The sequence below is a fragment of the Anarhichas minor genome, unplaced genomic scaffold (assembly GCF_050575085.1).
Source record: "Anarhichas minor isolate MPS153535 unplaced genomic scaffold, ASM5057508v1 ptg000014l, whole genome shotgun sequence".
NCBI lineage: Eukaryota > Metazoa > Chordata > Actinopteri > Perciformes > Anarhichadidae > Anarhichas > Anarhichas minor.
In genome coordinates, this window is record NW_027466460.1 from 7,271,142 (window position 1) to 7,287,782 (window position 16,641).

Genomic DNA, 16,641 nt, shown 5'->3' on the forward strand with positions numbered 1-16,641 from the left:
GTGTCTCGAGAAACAGCCTGTTCACCTGCTCCAGGAAGCCCTTCAAGCGGGCGTTCAGTCCCCACATAGTGTGACTGGAGTCCTGCAGCAAGTCCATGGAGTCCTTAGAGAGCGCACATCCAAATGTTTACAGACACACACTACCAGGCGCTGACGATTCCATCACATGACACAGCCAATAGTGCCTATGATGGCCTAAACATTTAGACTGACAGACTTCGTTTCTTGCAGAATACATGCACAGTCCTACAAAGTTATAACAGCAAACAGTTCGCCACCCATTTCAGATCACACGCTGCAGAGGCGTTAACCAGGTAAATGTTTACCCAGTGATACTCACTTGTGGCAACGTGGCCTTATATGAATAAGGCACAGTAAGTGTAACGAGGCAGCAAAAGTCCCTCAGTCTGTTCTCCTGGTCACACTGCACCGATCCACCACTCCCTACAGATTAGCCACATTCCTCTAGAGCAGGGGTCTTCAACAGGGGATCCGCAAAATTTTTGGTTGATTAGAAAAAAAAAAAAAAAAAAGAATTCTCTAAACATGAATCTGTCCATTATTTTAATAGTTTAGTATTGTATGAAAGATAACAGGTATCTTTATGCATGGCAGTGGTACTAATAGGCCATCACTAATTTTTCGTTTCCACGTTTAAAATGAAAACATCAATTTGAATAGCTTGTGTGCATGATTATCATGCAATTGACAGACAATGTTGATGTTGGCATTGGTATCAGCTGACAAGGTATGTTTATAAATGGCAGTGGCACGACCACCCTACTCACTGTACCTGTTTAAAATGAAAACATGAATATATGAACCTGTGTATTATTTGAATAGCTTAGTAGTGAATGCACAATAAAGAGGTATGTTTATACATAGCACTAGGCCCATTTAATATAAAACACAATTTTATACAATATATATAGTCGGGGGTCCCTTCTCCATCTCTCTATCAGTTTGGGGGTCCTTGGCCTGAAAAACGTTGAAGACCCCTGCTTTAGAGTGATCTGGTCAACACTTTAACAAGGGGTTACCAATACATGTACTTAATGTGTCCCTGTACACTGCTCTGAAGTCAAGTAATACACACTTTGTGCAGTTACCTCTTGCTCAATAACAGTCTTGGCTGGTTTTAAAATAGCTGAGTTTGTGTCTGTCTGGGTCAAAGGTTTAATCTTCTAAATACTATAATGTGCCCTTCAATATTTCCTTGGATACAATGTTGAAAGACATGCCACAACTACAGCCCTGTGTTTCAGCCATAGACTCTAAGGTTGGGCAAATATTTTCACAGCCCAACAAGTCAAGACCGTGTTCTTGGCTTTTCCCCGATGATAAGCGGCGTCAGCAGAGAGGCTGGTGTTTGTATGTTTAGTAAGATGATTAGGTAAAGTGAGAAGAGACCTTTCTCCATTTGATCTAACCTGACATGACAGGCGTGACAACCAGATTACCTTGTCAGACGATCTGTCACTAACAAGGCATTCTAGGACTGCAGAGGTGGTGTAGGGTGCTACAGAGACCTGATATGCTTTAGCACTGGCTTTCCTTATGACATGATATCTTACCTTACAGCTATAGTTCAATTAGTAAAGGAGTGATTTATTTCATTACAGATTCTTTTTTGAGTGATTTTTTCCGGGGGTCCATTAAACTCATTGAATTCAAATCTTCCCACTTTGTCTGTTTTACTTTCATGTTTCACCTCTAAATCTAACTATAAAACAGTATGAATTAGTATGAATGTGTGTCCAGCGCATATCTCGTTCATCCAACCTACTTCATACTTGGCGGGTGTATTATGGGTACCAAAGGACGTGCAGTGTCGAAATTGGTGCAATTTGAACACATGACATATCCAATATTATTAAACTTTAGCTAAACAAGCCATAAATTCTTCGGGGCTTCAGGGCTCTGCGGAATGAGCCGAGCATGATGTCCACAGTGGGTCTTTACAGGCCGCGGTGCATTGACTGCAGCTCACTTTAAAAACTAAGGTGAAAGACCTCCATCTCACAGATAAACATGGACAAACAAAAAGCTTGGCCTGACACTGTATGTTGAAAAAACTATATATTGGTCTAACCCAGGAGTTGGCAACCTTTTTGATATGAAGTGTCATTTTTAAATGTTTTTGCCATATTTAGTTTAGGTGACATTTCATCTTGAAAAATTACGGTTTGTTTTCAGAGCTTCAAAACGTTGGAAAACACGGATGTTTTATTATGACGACCGATTAGTTGACTAAGAGGGAGCAGCCCTAGTACACAAGGCCAGAGTGTATGAGAAAGGGTAGCTGCTCTTCAAGACATTCAACATAAGTAGTTTGAGCACACAAAAGTGCAACAGCAACAGCAGCCTGAAGCAGCAATAAAGGAACACGTCGTTATTCTGAGCAATTAACTGTGTGATCCCTGATAATTGTGCCAACACCAACAAAGTGATCCAAAGTCATCTTAAAAAGCCCCTTGGCAGCACAGAATCATGTTGTGTAAACAGTGTGGGAGAATATTGTATGATGTATAGCTCACAGGGCTCAATACTTTGTTGAGTAGTCTACTGTTTCAACTATTGATTATATTGCCAATGCATGGCCATGGTCCCCAAACAGGCTGCAAATAAAGCTGATGAGCCTTAAACCTAAGTGCCTAAACATGCATTCTTTCCAATGGCCAGCATGGGGGCAACTTCTCTGGCTGCAAAAAGAAGTACAGTTGTATCGAAGTCTATGAGAAACTACTTCAAACTACTACTTCAAACATTGTAAACATGAGTTTATAGTCTCCATTGCTAGTTTCAAGTCTTCATCAATACAGCATGATGGTTATTTAGTAACGTATGTTGCCATTTGGAGTAAAATAGAGGATAAAGCATGGGATGCTTTAGGGCAGAGGTCTTCAACAGGGGGTCCGCGGCCCCCAGGGGGTCTGCGGAGGTACTGCAGGGGGTCCGCGAAATTTTTGGTTGATTAGAAAGTTTAAAAAAAAAAAAATTCTCTAAACATGAATCTGTCCATTATTTTAATAGTTCAGTATTGTATGAAAGATAACAGGTATCTTTATGCATGGCAGTGGTACTAATAGGCCATCACTCATTTTTCGTTTCCATGTTTAAAATGAAAACATCAATATGAATAGCTTGTGTGCATGATTATCATGCAATTGACAGACAATGTTGATGTTGGCATTGGTATCAGTTGACAATATGTTTATAAATGTCAGTGGCACGGCCACCCTACTCACTGTACCTGTTTAAAATGAAAACATGAATATATGAACCTGTGTATTATTTGAATAGCTTAGTAGTGAATGCACAATAAAGAGGTATGTTTATACATGGCACTAGGCCCATTTAATATAAAACACAATTTTATACAATATATATAGTCGGGGGTCCCTGCTCCATCTCTCTATCAGTTTGGGGGTCCTTGGCCTGAAAAACGTTGAAGACCCCTGCTTTAGGGTGTGGCTACCTTGTGATGGACAGGGTGTTTTCCGTTTATTAGCATCACTCTCATAGGGACACTGCCAGCAATAAAATAAATCTATTCTGCAGCACTTGATAGGCTATAAATAAAGTGCTTTCCTCCTTTATGCAATTATTAGCTACTTTTATTTTATTTTATTTTGATGTCTTATTTAAAGACACCAAAAAGGTACCTCCGTCTATCATTCACAGAGATGAACTGTTGGCCTACATCTTTAAGCTCAATCTTGTCCAGAGCAGCTTGATGCACATGGCAGACAGAGACATTGTTCAGCCGCTGCTGGGACATGGTTGACCTCAGCCAGGTTTTTAACCTTTTTAACGCACTGAAACTCCGCTCAGCTTCAGCTGAGGAAACAGGCACAACCATCAAGATTCGGATCAGCTTCTCCACTTCGTCAAAGAGGCCCCTTACCTCTCTTGGCATTGCCCTCAGAATGTCTACAGCTTCCCCAGTGGTGCTGACTGGACACTTTGATCGGAACATTGGGAGCTGAGTTTTCCTTATTTATTTCCGTTCTTGCAATGTTGTATCATTTAATTTCAATATGCTTGTGCGCGCATGTGCGTTTAACAGCGCTTATTTGTTTGAGCGAGTGCATTTATCTGTTGATGCCTGAGTTTAATAAAGGCAGGCTATTCATAAAAAAACGTACGTAAATGTGTCATTAGTATGAACAATTGAGACATTGACTTCGTCGGGCTCGGACAGAAAAATTTGGCGCGATCCATACTCTACTCCAGGGGTATTCAATTAAAATTCCAAAAGGTCCAGATTGAGACTTGCGCTATTTAGTGCCATATATATATATATATATATATATATATTCAAGAAGTCTAGTAGTAATAACGTCTCTGTGTAGTCAACAACTGTCAAATCAAATAAAGAAAGTACACATCAATTATATTTTAACAATTATTATTCTCACTTTTCAAATTTAACTGGATGGATTATAAATAATACATAGAAATACATAAATAAATGTTCTTCTTATTTCAAGTAAAATAAGAGCTGGATTAGGGAATAACTGATGTAACAGAAAGCTTATAGAAAGATATTATATTTTTCTCATCTTCTAATAAGATACATGTGTGAGCATGATCTTTATCTGTGGTTATTAAACCACTTGTTTCAGCTCTATTCCTCTCTGTTAACATCATTGTTGGGCAGTGAATTAATGCGTTAGGATTGTGATCATATTGGACTCTTAGGTTTATTTTCTGTGTCTTCATTCAGATGTGCGAGGGTACGTTTGTTCAAAAGAGTTGTGCTTTGTCTCGTAGTGTCGCTTCGTTTACCGCTTTTAATAATCGTCACGGTCTCTAAACATATGAGACACACTGGTTATAAACTGTCCGTGTGAATAATTAAGTTATGACAGCGTCTTGTCTCGCAGGCTCGAGGGCGCATTGGAAAACTTGGAAATGTATTTTTCACTCTTCTGGGCGACGAACATAGTATAGATAATAATACGAATGAGTTTGCAAAGATATTGTGCTAAATAATTTTTTCTAACAGGCAATTAAAATTAACAAAATATTGGTGGGGACAATTGTGTCTTTCCCACACTTTGGTCGTGACTAGTCCCTATGGAACCGTGACGATTATGCAAACCTACGCCCTTGCTGCTTACTGCCATCACAGGTGTGACCACACAGGGCGTGGTGGGTTGTCATTCAGAATGCATAACGGCTGTCAGGGCACATAGGTGTGAGGAATTAAACTGTCACCTGTAATTAAACTAGATAAATCAGGCTTTTATGGGCAGTCTATGGCTAATTTACCTCAGCCAAAAAACAAAAACTGACCCCAAACTTAACTTACTAATTGTACTTTTAGCATTTATAGCCTACCCATGCTGAGACCAAACCTACGCCCTTGGTAAGCAGCATCTTTCCTCCTACCTGTTCGGCCGCTCCTACCTCCGGGGAGAAGGCTATAAAAAGCCTCCTCCGGGCCGCCTAAGCTCCATCTCCTCCGCACCACTCTTTGGGTTTGACAGGGTTAACTGAACGGTCAGAAGAACAGAAGTCACCATGTCCACCATGTACAGCTCTGGGTATTCCGGCTTTCCCCTGTCCTCTGCGCCCAGGATGACAGGCTCCCGGCGGGGAACGAGCGTCTACGGTGGTGCAGGTGGCCGCAACGTCCAGGTGTCGTACGCCTCCAACGGCCTTGGCTCTGGCTTTAACATGGCAGGGGCGCTCGGAGGCGGAGATGGTGGCGGGAACAATTTCTCCGTTTCGGGCAGCAACAAAGGGACCATGCAGAATCTCAACGACCGCCTGGCCACCTACCTGGAAAAGGTGCGCTCCCTGGAGTCGGCCAATTCGAAGCTGGAGATTCAAATCCGGGAGTGGACCAATAAGCATAGGCCCACCGCCAGGGACTATAGCAAGTATGTGCCAGTCATCGAAGACCTGCGCAGAAAGGTAAACTTTCCCCTGTAAGCGTTTCCCTACTGCTGTAAAACAGTTAAACAATAACCTAAACATAATTATAATAAGTGATTTTCCCCGTTTCTAAACTTACCTCCAGCCATTGTTGTAAAAGAGATCATTATAAGATGCCATAGATTCAAAGCAATTACAGTGTAATGCAAGTCAGGTGTACAGAAAACCATTTTGCTGATCAAAAAAGAAACCCGCCAGCCGAAATTCTAGATAATAACATGCCCTTTGGTTGTTTTACATAACATGCCCTTTTGGTTGTTTTACATGTGGTTAAGAGACTACTGCTATTTGTTTTTCAGATCAGTGTTGCCATACAGGACACTGCCAGGCTGATGCTGCAGATCGACAATGCCAGACTGGCAACAGAGGATTTCCGAATCAAGTGAGTGAAAAGAAGTAATCGGCACCTAATTAGCCTTATTATGGTTTATAATGGCAGACACCTGGGACTTTACAGTTACAATAGCCTGCAGCATTTTAACTCGACATTGCATTTGTTCAGTAGTTCCAGGCTTTGTTGACGTTTTGTCACGGGGGTTTAACGGTGAGCAGAGTGATTAAACCGGTGTAACTGGTTTTGGTGGAGATCCACCTTGTCTTTTTTGTTGTTAGTAACACCAACACGAATCTCCGTGCCTTTTTCTTGACAGGCTTGAGAATGAGATGGCACTGCGCATGTCGCTGGAGGCGGACATCGCCGGGCTGCGCAAGGTTCTGGATGAACGGACCGCGGCCCGGTCTGACCTGGAGATGCAGGTGGAGGGCCTGAAGGAGGAGCTGGTCTACCTGAAGAAGAATCATGAAGAGGTGAGACTAGTACTGTTAGGAATAGCATCACACCATGTCAGTGAGCCCAAGTGACTTATCGTCTGCAATAGATAACAAAACATGAATCTTTTTCAGAGTAGTTTATATATCAGAAGGAAATATGAGTGATCTCTCAAGGTTTTTGGAAAGTCTTACAGGTACAGTTCCAGCAAATGCAATATTAAAATAGTTTTTCACATTTAGTCAACTATTTGCCAAACGCCTCCCAATGTTATCTTTCACTTGTATAAACAACCGGTAGTGTAAAACTTGTTTGGATTGGCTGCTGTGCCTTCAGGTTGTGTACTGTACTGCAAAGTAAAAAAACAATGACTGATAACAAGACATGTCAGATGTTAGTCTGATTTATAGATGCCAAAAAAAGCTCTTCTAAATGATCATCAACGTGAGAGATACATAAAAACATCAAACAAGGCTTCATATAGAGACATTTTGTATCAGTACGTTAATTAAAGTGAACAAGTTCAGAACGGTGAATTCTAAAATGAAGTGAAAGAGCAGTGCAAGTAAAAATGAGAAACAAAGTCAGTGAACTGACTTAGGAATGTAAATGACAAAATATTTATCCATTTTAAGTTTGCTAACGCTTCATGTGGGTTTTATCTTTGACCTTTGACTCTGTTGTGCCGCCTGTAGGAGATGGCAGACATGCGTGGCCAAGTTAATTCCAGCTCTGTCAACGAGGAGGTGGAGGCCAAGCCTCAGGCGGACGCCAAGCCTCAGAAGGACTTGGCCACCACCATGGAACGGATGAGAGCTAAGTGTGAGGGCTTCTCTGAAAAGAACCGCAGCGAAATGAAGACGTGGTACGAGGTCAAGGTGAGGGGAACGAGACAAATCATGTTCACATCATCTTATCTCGTGCACGAATATACTGTATAGTAGCCTGAATAGCGTTTTTGACAATTTTCATGTCCAATTTCACGTCTTCCAGTTTGACGAAGTGAACAAGCAGGTGGCATCCAGCACAGAGACCCTCCGGACCTCCCAAAGTGAGATCAACGAGCTCAAGAGGACCCTGCAGTCCCTGCAGATTGAGCTGCAGTCCCAGCTCAGCCTGGTAATTCAGATCTCACATGCACACATCATTTTTCACCCCAACACAACATACATCTTTCTAATCTGTTGCGTTGCTCAAGTCTTTCATTTCTGATCTGCGCAACATATCATAGTAACATATCTTACAACATGTTTGACACAACACACTATACATAATCAGTAAGTCTGTAAACTTGTCACTCACCGTTTAAAATGGCTTTCTCACTCTGCTTTTTTTGTTTTGTTTTACATCTGAGTGGAAAGAGTTAAAAAAAACAAGTAATTAGGGCTCAATAAACTGATATCTTTTCTACCGTGCAGAAATCTGCCTTGGAGAGAGATACAGAGTCCCGCTATGGTCTGGAGTTGGGCCAGCTGCAGACCAGGATCAACACCCTAGAGGAAGAGCTGAAAAATATGAGGATGGACATCGAGAGGCAGGCCGCTGACTACAAGGTGCTGTTTGGTATCAAGACCAGGCTGGAGCTGGAGATCGCCGAGTACAGAAGACTGCTGGATGGAGAGGAGTAATGGAATTCTTTATTGAGATGTTTGTCACAAAAAGTCAATCTACTTGAAGTATGATTTCTCTGTAGCTGGACTTGAATAAGACAGGCAGGTACAATGTGTGGGGAAAGTAACTTACATGGATCTGTAGTTCTCATATAGAATGAAATGTTAAATACTTTTATTCGCTTTTGCATTGACTAAGATTGATACCACTCTTTTATGTTTGTATGGTAAATGTGAAGCTACAACCAGGAGCCAACTAGCCTAGCTTAGCATTGACACTGGCTAGCCTGGCTCTGTACAAAGGTGACAATATTCGTCTAACAACACATTTAAAGCTCACTAATGACCTTACTATAAACAAACAAGATTTAATGTTCTAAGTGTATAACATTTCTTTATTCGTATGTTTTAAAAATGACGAGACCTATGTTGTATTTTCGAAAAATATATACCAAGCTAACTGGCTGCCGGCTGTAGCTTCATATTTAGCATATGGATGTGAGGAGGTGTCTGTCTTCTCATCTAACTTACGATTAAAAAGGGAATATGATTAATTCCCAGAATTTTTTTAACAATCATATTATCACATTGTATTAATTGTAAATTATTTTATGTCTTCTAGGAGATCTGTAGTAGTGGAAGTCAAACATAAGTTTACATCAACACTTTATTTTTCGGTCTTTGTTTGTAAAAAGTAAAATATGCTACAGATTTAACTTTGTTTTGATTTGCTCTGCAGCTAAATCAGTCTTTACCCAGAGGACGAAGATTGTGACTGAGGAGATTGTTGATGGAAAAGTGGTGTCCCGCACGGAAGAATAAGTTAGAATAAAAGCTGTTTTCCTGTCTCTGACACCCAGCAAATGTTCCACCCACGTCTACTGAAAAAAATAAATATATAATATTTTTCTCTTTCCAAATATCTGTGCAGAGTTAAGATTTAGATTTATTATCAGAAATATTTATTCTGATGTATTACCATGAAAAAAGATGGCAAAACCAATAAATTGTTTTAAAATATATAAGAAGATTGTATATGTGTTGATTATTAACCTGATTATTAACTGTGCTTTCTTAGTATTATTTCATAACATTTATTAAAATCCCACTGACAACAACTTTACTGACTGTCATCTAACCTGCCTTCTGAAATACCAAATGTAGCTACACATTAGGTGACATTAGGTGACCCCTGAAAGGAAATGCACTTCTGCAAAATGGAAACCATTGCTTCTCTGGCCATTGGATTGAATGGCTACATGGAGAGATAAAAGAAACATAATGTCCTAATTTATATTTTTAATTTTTTTCCTGGAGGACATCTGTGTCAGTGTGAAAGCTTATGGGAAATATTTGTGCATTTTATGTTATGGGGAATATTGTTATCAAATTAAATGTTATCCAAGTACAATTATCATAAAGAAATAAGACCATTTTTCAAGATGATTACCAGTCTCAAGTGATGTGAAGTGTTTCTATAAATAAGGACCACACTTACCATCCAACTTGTATATAACTTGTTGTGAAATACATTTTTTTTCTGCAGAGAATAAACTTCTGCCTTCATGCTCTGTGTAAATATTTATAAAAGCCCGAAGTGAGAGTTACTTCAACCATTAAGATCTGTTTTACTAATTCTTCACCCTTCCAGCCTAAATAATTTGCCCACAGTCCATTACTTGGTCTGGTATGACCAAAAGCTTTTGGTTGCTAAATGTTAGCTAATGTTAGCAAACTTAAGCTAGATGCTAGATGCATGCTAAAGGCCCCACCAACTCTTCTAAATAGGACAAGACACAGCATTTATAGTTGTTAAGCCTCTTTTTGTAGTTGTTTTGTGTATCTTTAGTCATATTGAGTCTCCGTAGTTGCTTTGTGTCTTTTTGTGGTTATGTGTGGCGTTGAGGTTGTGTTGCCCCACTTCAAAGTTGTTGTGAGTCTCTTTCTGATTGTTTTTTGTTTCTTTGCAGCTGGTTTGCGCATCTTTGTAGTTGTTTTGGTCTCTTTGTAGTCTTTTTTTGTCTCTTTGTCAGGGATGTTGGAAGTTGGTTAGAGTTGTGGGTGCTCAGAGAAAGTCTATATAATGACGTCATATTAAATCCTGCGCAACATTCATGTTTTTTGTATTAATTTGAATGGCCAACAACATCTCACCCCAGTTTTAGAATGATTGAGACGAGAGCTATTCAAAGATCTATAGAGCGCTCTATTTCTACTTGAATTCACAAACAAATACATTTTGAAATTTACCACAAACATTATATAAATAGTATCAGTCGATGATTTGTCAAATCTCAACAGGAGGGATGGCTCAATAGAAGCATATTCATAGGAATATTATAGAAAAACTACAGTAAGAAGTGCATCTCTATGATCCTCTCACTCTTCCCTTGACTATGTTGCTACTTGTCACTTTGGTAATGAAAGGTGACACTACTCTATAGATTAAATAAACTGCAAGTATAGAATTTAGAATAAATAGTACATAGTTTTAGAGGCTATTATAGATTCAAGATTAAACTGACAGAAGGGAAGAAATGAGAGAAAAAGGTTATTTCAGATTTAGATTTGTTTAGTAATCGTTTTGCCTTGCAGATACAGCCTTCTGTCAGTAGGAGGTACTGCAGCCCCCTCAGCACTGTTACTTCCAGCTTCCATGCTCTTTGTAATCGTTCCATGTTTCATGTGTGGTAATGTTGAGTATCTACCTGGTTGGTCCATGACTCTCTGAGTGTCATTTTGTAGGTTAAGGCCCCTGGGCCTGAGCCTGATTGGCCCGTTCAGTAACACATCCATGGTAACAGACATCACTGAACCAGTGTGCAGACTTTATGACCTCTCCTGTTTTGCTGATATTGCACTATTTTTAAGCATTTAGCATGATTCCGTAATTTTCACTTGAGACCACAATGGCTACTGTTGAATAAACGTAAAAGTTACACAGTCTGGCTTTCACTGACCATATAGTAGCAAGGGGGAGGTTTGTGTGAGCTCCCTGTACATGCAGTGTTTTAAACTGTCCACTAGGTGTCAGTAAATTATCTTCGATTAAGTCTTGGATACGGAGACGTGCACCTTTTTCTGTGGGAATGTCTTCTTTATACAGTAGCAGTACTTCCCGATCAGAATGCAACGTAACCAATGAAAATATTTCTATCATTACTGAATATTATAGTAGGGATTCGTTCCAATAGTCACTGACAGCAGAGAACCATTTCACATTAGCTTAACTAGGTGACAAATCCAAGACAACCATGCCTTAAAGTGGCAAATGTTGTATTGAATGTTATCACCAACAGCACATTTGAGAAAGTCTCTGGTTGAACCACTGGGTAAATCATTTAAACATTACTTTGACTTGCATTTTTCCAAATTGAAGAATTATGACATAAATGCTCAGAATTAATTTTTTGTACTTCTTCAAAACATAAACATGTATTAAATCCACATAACCTCTCTCTGCAGAGAATGTTGTTAACCTGCAATTTGATCCATTTCCCCAAAAAACTAACTTTGCTCAATACTCCTCGATCAAAAGTTTTAGTCAAAAATGCTTTCCAGATTGGGGTGATCATAATAAATGTAGAGTCTGATAGAAGGCTTCGTGATATCCAGCAGGGAGCTCTCTTGCCAAAAACTAGTCTGCACCAACATCAACAATCCTTACTTCTCTTTTATTTTCTACATTCTTGTTTTGCACAGCGTAAAATAAATTTGTATTTTCTCAGAATCCCCTGAGAGAATGAGACAGCACACAGAAAAAAGGCTGAATGTGGGGAATTTGTGCTGATAGATAAATCTGTCTTTCTTTTTTTTTACTCACGGAGTCATACGGTCACTATTTATTTGCAGCCTTTCAATGTGTTTCGCTGAATGATTTGCCTTTTAAAATGGCTATCATGGGCTTGTCTGACTCAAGTCCATACATTTGTCCTTCCCTGTCTGTCCCTGAGGAGACACATGGATGTGGGGAAAGTTGTTAAACATTTGGTGTAGTTTCATGTAGTTCTACCTCTTCAGGTGCATTAAAATGAGACACCTCTCATGCATTTACCTATGCCATTAATATTTCCTTACATTCATGTTATCTGTTTATTAATAGTAGGTATCATTCAAGCTGAACATATCCTAAGTCCAAAGAAAAGAGACATTAAAGCAGGGACTTTCAGTGCTCCTACAGGCTCCACTCTGGGTTTATTTATAGTCTGATGTCTGCAGCAACGATCTGCTCTGCTGTGGCACGACTGTGTCACGACACGAAATGATGACAAAATTCTGCACCACGGGAAGTTGACATCACCGCGGTACAGTCACCTCCTCGGTGACGTCACGTGACGGAGGCAGTGTGGCAGCAGGCGGGGATGATGCCATCTGCTGGATGGACTCTGCCACTCACCCAGCATTACGTCATCGGGGAGAAGCCGGTGCCAGCTCTGCCATTGGTATAGCCTGAGAGTCTGGATGTGAATGCACAACGAGCCGAGAGGTTGTCTGGCCTATAGTAACTCTGACTGAAGCTGTTGGACAGGAGCCGTTTGATTCAACCTTTTGGAGATTAGCTGACAACAGTATAAACACTTCTCCCCCATACATTTTGTTTGGCTTATCCAATGTGGCAAATAGGAATATAGGCCACAATTGTGGAATTGTAATAAAAAGTAATGAGTTACAAACACTGGTTCCTAACCTTGGCTCCAGAGCCCCTAACCCTAACCACTGTTTGTTTATTAACTGTTTGCCAAGTGAGTTTCCAAACTGAAAATCACTGACAAGTAATTAGTGGACGAAAAATTATTCAGATCCTTCACTGCAGTAAAAGTACTAATACCATACTGATGAAACAATCCACGACGAGTAAAAGTCCTGCATTCAAAACCTTAGTTTAGTATGTTATAATCACTAAGATGTACTTGAAGAAAAAAAAGATTTTGATTTGCCTTCATATCCGTGTGTGTTTTTCACCTGGAATCAAATAAATAATCTAAATTAAGTTGACTGTATTGGCTTTTCTGAATGAATATATACAGTATAAATACATATCTTTGGTGTTTTGGTGAATGTAATGTAGAAGTGCTGGTATCTTTTTAAATTGTGATTTAAACAACACTGAAGCTGATCAATAAAGCAAACAAAGTTACAAATATGTTACAAATTGTATTTTAGGAGCTGGTTAATAAGGTGCTGATTGGCTAATAAACAATAATAACAAACAGGTGACAATCACCCCTAACAGGCATATGAATATTTGTAATAGTAAACATTTTTCCCTGGTAATTAAATAATAAACAGACAGTTGTAAACTACTTTAATATCTTATCTTTCTAAATGTGAATCACTGATATAGCTTGAAGTGGGCCGGTACTTTCCAGAACGCAGTACCACTTGTACATTTTACTCTTTGGCGTAAAGTGACTTTTTACTTGGTCACCGACACTTGTCACTATATGTAGGTGCTCCTTTCTCCCCTCTACATATCAGGTTCTCTGGGTGATTCAAGATCAAACGTTGCAGCAACAGTGTTTTATTGTGAACCTCAACATTATTTTATTATTTAGTTTTCTGAATATTTTAAATTAAAGAATTATGGTACAAACTTCATCAGAATAATTAAATGCTTAGATAAAGGATGTTAATTTTCTTGTTAAGCTTTTAGGGTTTAACTATAGTCGTTTTTTGTCAAAAGCCTACAAATTCACTTGAGTGGACCCCAAAACTCAATATCTCGTACTGTAGGTATCCTATACTATATTATAATACTATGGGCTAGAAATAACACAGGGAGTACTATAGTACTTACTTAGTATACTAAGTATTAACACTATGGGTAAATATTAATAATATCAACACCACCTTTACCCGTAATGTTTGGGAAAAGACTGCCGTTCGTGACAACACGCATAAACAATCTTCAACGGGTTGAGACTTTCTTCCTCCACACATGTTCACGATATCCCATTCAATAAGGAAATGCACGCAATGAAGCGTCCTTATCGGACGATGCTTGTCTCACCTGAGCACCATGAGGTTCTGCACCATTTCCTTGCCCAGATAGTGATCTAGCTAGGTAGATTTGGTCCTCAGTGAAGAACGAGGAGAGGTGAGTGGACAGCTCCTCGGAGCTCTGAAGTCTAAACGATCTCTGGTGATCTCTACGATCACCCTGATCCACCCTCTACACACACACACCCACACACCCACACACGTTACCCTCCCGACAGTGTATGATGACGGGCGCACCAAAGAACAGCAGCAGACACATTGAATACAGTTTAAACAAATGTTTGATTGAGGGTGCATGTTCTCTACGTCAGTGATGGGGCCGCGAACGCCACCTAGAGGGCCGCAAAAAACTTTCAGTTTTGCACCTGTGGGCCGCGAGGGCCGCGGGACCGCATAGGTTATCAATTGAAGACACCAGAGATATTACTGTTCTCCATGAGACGCTCAGTTACAATATAGCTTCCCACCACCTGGTGGCGGTAATGCGTCAGTCAGTTGTTTAACAAGCTACAATAAGCAGAAGAAGACACTCAGCTTGCTGCTAGCCCAGGCATGGGCAAACTACGGCCGTTGGGCTTTTTAATCCGGACCATCAAATATTAGTACAAAATTGTCCAAACTATAATAAAGACTAGAGCTGGGCAGTATACCGATTTTAATTTCCCGTATGATATGAATTCTTCACACACCATTATATCGGTGCATAGCCAAAACAACTGCTGTCTGCTTTCAACAGGCAGCTAAATGTATTCTTTGCTGCTAATGCACAGCGGTCAGCGCTAGTTGTCTTATATATATTGAGAGGGAACCCTAGTCATGGTCATATCTTTATAACACAACAATTAACAACCCACAACTACAATTACTTGTTACTACTACAGTAACAATTACATCAGTGTTACATCATTTAATGAATCATAAACATTACACGATTTAACCACTAGAGGGCAGCAGTGTTAAATCATTTAATGAATCATGAACATTACACGATTTAACCACTAGAGGGCAGCAGTGTTAAATCATTTAATGAATCATGAACATTACACGATTTAACCACTAGAGGGCAGCAGTGTTAAATCATTTAATGAATCATGAACATTACACGATTTAACCACTAGAGGGCAGCAGTGTTAAATCATTTAATGAGTAATAAACATTACACGATTTAACCACTAGAGGGCAGCAGTGTTAAATCATTTAATGAATCATCAACATTACACGATTTAACCACTAGAGGGCAGCAGTGTTAAATCATTTAATGAATCATGAACATTACACGATTTAACCACTAGAGGGCAGCAGTGTTAAATCATTTAATGAGTAATAAACATTACACGATTTAACCACTAGAGGGCAGCAGTGTTAAATAATTTAATGAGTAATAAACATTACACGATTTAACCACTAGAGGGCAGCAGTGTTAAATAATTTAATGAATTATAAACATTACACGATTTAACCACTACACTGTAGTGGTAGAAAAAATGAAGACGACAGTGGGGCCATACCCCCCCCCCCAAAAAAAGTCTAAATGTGTGCGCAAGTACAATCCTGACTTTCTTAACACTTTCAGTGTGTGGAATGTGGGCTAATGCTATCAAACGAAGCACTGAAGCCTTCAAAAATAAAGCGACACCTAGCGACGAAACATCCAACGGTCGTGGGAAAGCCTGTTGGGCTTCTTGTTGTGTATGCAGGTTTACATACACATGATAAATAAATGTATTTGTGATCATCACATTGTATCATCTCATTTATTTGACAAGGGTTTTGCCTGTTCAACTCCGCGAGGACACCGGCGTCCTCGATCCCCTCCCCTTCCGTTCCGTTTCTACGGCTTGCTTGCGCAAACTACGTCACAAAACATGGCCGTGTTTGGTATCCCAGCATGCCCAAAACCCTCATCTTTGCAAAGAAATCATCGATTGCCTTTCATTTCTCATGGATTTTTCACAAAAGGAGCCCAAACACACACTGTCCAAAGTCGCCATAACAGCTGCAAGTCGGATCTTGCAGCATTTCGACGGAAAAAGACACATTACAGACCCAACAATGTGCTAGCAGATGTTACCATGGAGCTAGTAGCTTCAGAAAACGCTAGTACTTAAAGTACAAACCTTATCTTTGTCTTTTGTAAGCCGTCAACCAACGTATAACAAACCTTATCTTTGTCTTTTGTAAGCCGTCAACCAACGTATAACCTTGCGTAACTGAGCTACCCTCATACTCGATCGTGCGCTCAGACCCAGCCATTACGCACATTAAGTCCGCTACTTACATACCACGTCTTTGACCATATAAATATAGTTTTTGCAA

General features: G+C 39.8%; 1 protein-coding gene across 1 annotated transcript; it reads left to right on the forward strand.

Annotated features, from left to right (window-relative positions):
• The first annotated feature begins 5,529 nt into the window (after positions 1 to 5,529).
• LOC142949991 (keratin, type I cytoskeletal 42-like) lies at positions 5,530 to 9,147 on the forward strand. The gene is made up of 7 exons (XM_076091896.1): positions 5,530 to 5,925; positions 6,246 to 6,328; positions 6,597 to 6,753; positions 7,411 to 7,593; positions 7,709 to 7,834; positions 8,134 to 8,339; positions 9,021 to 9,147. Exons 1-7 carry the CDS (start codon positions 5,530 to 5,532, stop codon positions 9,145 to 9,147), a joined length of 1,278 nt encoding a protein of 425 aa, XP_075948011.1.
• The last annotated feature ends 7,494 nt before the right edge of the window (positions 9,148 to 16,641 follow it).

Bases quoted from the DNA above. Each gene is read 5' to 3' on its own strand.
- LOC142949991 (XM_076091896.1), top strand. From the start codon at position 5,530: ATGTCCACCATGTACAGCTCTGGGTATTCCGGCTTTCCCCTGTCCTCT. The intron at 6,754-7,410 runs GTGAGACTAGTA...TGCCGCCTGTAG, and splicing joins TGAAGAAGAATCATGAAGAG to GAGATGGCAGACATGCGTGG. The intron at 7,835-8,133 runs GTAATTCAGATC...TCTACCGTGCAG, and splicing joins TGCAGTCCCAGCTCAGCCTG to AAATCTGCCTTGGAGAGAGA.